Here is a 4707-nt window from a genome sequence, read left to right as displayed (position 1 = left end):
TGACCCTAACCCTAACCCTAACCCTAACCCTAACCCTAACCCTAACCCAAACACGAACCTGAACTCTAACCCATACCCTAACCTGAACCCAAACCTGTACCCGAACCCGTACCCGAACCCTAAACCCTGACCCTGACCCTGACGGTGACCCTGACCCTGACCCACACCTGAACCCGAACCCTGACCCTGACCCACACCCGAACCCTAACTGTTAAGGTCGACTGTAGTGTCTCCTTTTTCATCTATGATTTTTTTCTAATCCTTAGTCTAGTTAAAGCTTTTCAATTTTGAGTTTTCTAAAACACCCCAGCTCTTTGTTCTTTGACTTTTGTAGTTTTGTTTCTATTTTACAATTTCTCCTTTAATCTGTAAGATATTTTTTCTACTCATTGTAGCATTTGATTTTTCTTGTTGTTCTCATTACTGGAGCTGTATTGTCAGGTTGGCTATTTGAGATCTTTCTACTTTTCTGATCTGTAGGCTTTTATAGGTATGCGTTTTTCCTGTTACAGCTGCCTTTGCTGCATCCCACAGGGTATGTTATGTTGTGTTTCTATTCTCATTTGTTTCAATAAATATTTAATTTCCTTTTTCTTTTTTTATTTATTGGTTGTTCATGAGCTTGTATTTTAATTTCTGTATATTTGTATAGTTTTTAAAGTTCCTCCTGTTACTGATTTATAATACTCTTCCACTGTGGTCAGAAAAGATACTTGACATGAATTCAGTTTTTAAAGATGTGTTGCGACTTGTTTTTTGGCCTAACACATAGTCTGTCCTGGAGAATAATCCATGTGCTACTCAGTAGAATGTGCATTGTGCAGTTGTGGAATGGAAAGCTGTGTAAATGTCTATTGGGTCCATTCGTATAAAGTTTAACTGATCATATTTTGTTGCCTGGATGATCTGTTCATTGATGATAGTGGGGTGTTGCTTATAGGGGAGTGTGGAGGTTCTCTATTATCATATTGCAGTCCATTTGTCCTTTAAGGTCTGTTAATATTTGCTTCTGTATTTAGGTGCTTGAGTGTTGGTTGCATATGCACTTTTATTTGTTAGGCCACTGTTTATTTCTTTCTGATTATATACTTATCTTCATTTTTTCTTTTTTTGACTTAAATTCTATTTTATCTAAGTATAGCTACTCCTGCTTTTCTGTTTCCATTTGTGTGGGATATCTTTCGTCATCCCTTCACTTTGTCTATGTAAGTCTTCATAGGTGAGCTGAGTTTCTTGTAGGCAGTATATAATTGGGTCCTGTCTTTTAATCCATTCAGCCACTCTTACTTAATTTAATTTAATTCATTGATATTCAGGGTTATTACTAACAGGTGAAAACATGCTACTGCCATTTTTTACTTGTTTTTGGTTGTTTGACACTTGGATCCTAATGCTGACTACAGTTCCCTCCAGGGACCTCCCCTCTCCTTATAGCTGGGCTTTCCCTTAGAAAACCCCATGTCATTTCCTTCAATGGAACATCCATCAGCTTCACCCACAGTGTCTTGTATGTCTCTGTCCATAGCAAATGTTTTTATTACTTTAAAATATAGATGTTTGCCTTAACCTAGCCAAGGACTTAGGACCCTTTTCCAAGCTCTTTTGATGAAGTAATAAGTGCAAATATTAGAGATGAGTGTATATGTATAAATATACGGGGAAAAGATGTTGCCTAGTTGTACAAATTAGCTTTAACAAAACTCCTGATTTAAATTATTTAATTGTGAGGAGGGAGATTCTAACGCAACACACCAACAAAATAAAAGCCTTATCCCTCTGCTCCGCCAAAATATTCCATTCAGAGCCTGTGTGTGTGTGTACACACACGTGTGCACTCATCCCCACCTGGCCGTATCAAATTATTATTTAAACTAGATATTTTTACTTTTTTGCATAGTAGTAATGGTTTCTGGGATGAAAAAAATAAAAAGAATAAACAGGAAAATAAAACTGTTTAAATGTATCTCCGGGTGGACGCTGTGGCCACTGCACCGACCCAGCCGTTGGCGCCGAGTCCCTGCGTCTCGGGAAGAGGTTCTGGCGGGGCCTCTGCCTGAGGCCGCGCCCCTGGGACCTGTCCCGCGTCCAGGGGACCACGGAGCGCAGGAGCCGCCGTGCCCTCCCTGAAACAGCGCTCCCCGAGGCGCTCCACGGGAACGGCCCAGCTGGGCGAGGGGCAGCCCAGTCCCCGCACCGGCCGCCCTGAGCGGCGGGGACGCGGGAGGAGCTCGCCGGCTCCACCAGCCCCTACCCCAGACGGGGACCTGGGACCAGCGAGGACCTGGAGCCCCCGCCCGCGGCTGCCGGGAGGCGGACAGGGGCAGCTCCTCCAGAGCCACCGCCCCGAGGCCGTTCCGCCAGAGATTGCGCGACTGGAGAAGGGGCAGCGCCCCGCACCTGAAGAGGAGCGTGAGTCCTGCAGGCAGCAGCCTGGGAGCTCCTCCGAGGACACGCCAGAGGCCAGTGACTCCGGCGGCCCAGCGCTGGCTTCCCCGTCTGCGGAGTAGGAGAGCTGCAGCGCTGGGTTAGCTGGACCCGGGAGCACGGCTGGCTGCTCTCGGCCTTCGATGGGGAGTGGACAGCTTAGAGGGTTGCTCCTGTGCCAGCCGGCCTGCTGGCCACGCTGGGCTTCATCACCACCGCACCTGCCTGCGCGGGCGCCTGGCACCGCAGGCGGGAGCTTCTGGCCATGCTAGTCAACTTCCCCAAGGAGGCTCCGCTGCCTGGGAGCAGCAAGGCCCGGACCAGCAGGGCTGCACCGCCCTGCACTTGGCAGCCATGTACCTTGGAGATGGTGAAGCTGCTAGTGGGGACCTAGGACGCCGATATGACATTAGGGACTACATTGGGAAAAGGGCCTCCCGGTATGTGAGTTAGAGCATCACAGAGGAGATCCGAGAACCTGGTGGGAGTCCTGGACGAGGACGACGGGGAGAGCACCGCCAGCAGCGGGGGTGAGTGCTGGAAGATTTGAAAGGTGCCCCCTCCATCTCATCACCTACAAACTCTCACACATCCTGGAGGATGGGGGGACCCTCTTCACCCTCACCACTTGGCTGAAGGTGGTCCAGAGGTGGAACCAAGGATTCCAGGGCACACAGCCTCGGGCAGGACTAATGGACTTAAAAAACACAGGCTCAACAAAATCCACTTCACAACCCAGATGGTTCACATCACACCCTCTTTCAGGGACCCAGAGCAGCCACTGGAAGAGGAGGAGGAGGAACGCTCTCCTAAAGGCCACTTATCCTATTCCTTCAAATTAAGACCAAAGTCTAATGTATTTAGGTAAAAATAATTTCTTTTAGAAAATGTTAAGGTTTGTCTTCTGAAATTTAATAACAGAAACGAAAAAAAGAACACTAGATGTAAGGAAGTGAGACCAGAAAATACAAACTAAATTATCCTTACTAGGTTGGAATGGATGGGGCGGAGTTCCCATCAGGCTAGCATTCTGGGGAAAGTGGATTTCTTTTTAAGAGATTCATCATATCTTACCCTGTGCCCCATTTCTCTCCTCCACCTGTCTGACCTGGCGTCCCTATTTCGGGAGACTAGAAGTGGGGGGAAGAGAAGGGATGACTGTTTCTTTGCTTTCACCATTCCTGGATGCCATGCAAAGGAAGGAATATTGCGCTTTTATGTATCTGTTTTATTAAGTGGTTACTCTTCCAAGGGCAAAAAAAAAAAAAAAATGCAGATTGTTATGAAACTGGTAGTATTTGTAAGTGCAAATACTACATGCTGCCTTGTTTTTTTTTTTACCAATTGCATTTGCATTTTAAGGTACTACTGGTACAGCCACGGGGGAGAGCAGTTTGGAGGCTCCTCTAAACACTGAAAATAGAGGTACCACATGATCCAGCAATCCCACTGCTGGGTATCTACCCCCAAAATAGGAAATGACTATATCTAAGAAATATCTGCACTTCCATGTTGGTTGCACCACTGTTAACAATAGCTAAGATCTGGAAGCAACCTAAGTGTCCATCAACAAATTAATGTATTAAAGAAAATGTGGTAGATACACACAGTGGAGTATTATTCAGCCATAAAAAAGAATGAGATCCAGTCATTTGCAACAACATGGAAGGAACTGGAGATCATTCTGTTAAGGGAAATAAGCCAGGCACAGAAAGGCTGACATTGCATATTCTCACTTACTTGTGGGATCTAAAAGCTCAAAACAATTGAACTCATGGACATAGTAGGCAACAGGGGGTTGGGGGCGGAAGGCAGGGGATGGGTAATGGGTACAAAATAGTCAGAAGGAATGAATAAGACATACTATTTGATAGCACAACAGGGGGACTCTAGTCAATAATTGTACATTTAAAAACAACTAAAAAAAGTAATTGGATTATAACACAAAGGATATGTGCTTAAAGGGATGGATACCCTGCTCTCCATGATGTGATGAGTTCACACTGTGTGCCTGCATCAAAATATCTCATGCACCCGGTAAATATATATGCCTATTATATACTCACAAAAATGTTTGAAAATAAAAATAAAGGAACTACTCAAGGTAAGGTCAGAGTTGAAATGCAAAAATACTAATTAGAGAATAATGGGAATACAATAGAAATCCTGTTGGTATTCTATTTACATTGAAAGCAGCAGTTCAATTGTTCTGTAAAAGCAATTTCAATTTTAATCACTGAACTAAAGAAATGGGCAACTCGGACTTCCGTAATATAGGTTCCA

At 45.0% G+C, this 4707-nt stretch overlaps 1 protein-coding gene across 1 annotated transcript; it reads left to right on the top strand.

Moving 5' to 3' along the window:
- Positions 1-2058: 2058 nt before the first annotated feature.
- On the top strand, positions 2059-4157 carry LOC108529271 (ankyrin repeat domain-containing protein SOWAHC; the record flags this gene model as incomplete). Its single annotated transcript, XM_017871461.1, is given in 4 exon segments — positions 2059-2256; positions 2259-2294; positions 2297-2954; positions 3190-4157. Coding segments are annotated over 3 exon segments (815 nt in total), but the record flags the coding sequence as incomplete, so codon positions are not given.
- Between the last annotated feature and the right edge of the window lie 550 nt (positions 4158-4707).

This window comes from Rhinopithecus bieti, unplaced genomic scaffold, assembly GCF_001698545.2.
Source record: "Rhinopithecus bieti isolate Rb0 unplaced genomic scaffold, ASM169854v2 scaffold_6063, whole genome shotgun sequence".
NCBI lineage: Eukaryota > Metazoa > Chordata > Mammalia > Primates > Cercopithecidae > Rhinopithecus > Rhinopithecus bieti.
Note: the sequence above shows the minus strand (reverse complement) of the source record. Positions and strands in the feature narration are given on the sequence as shown.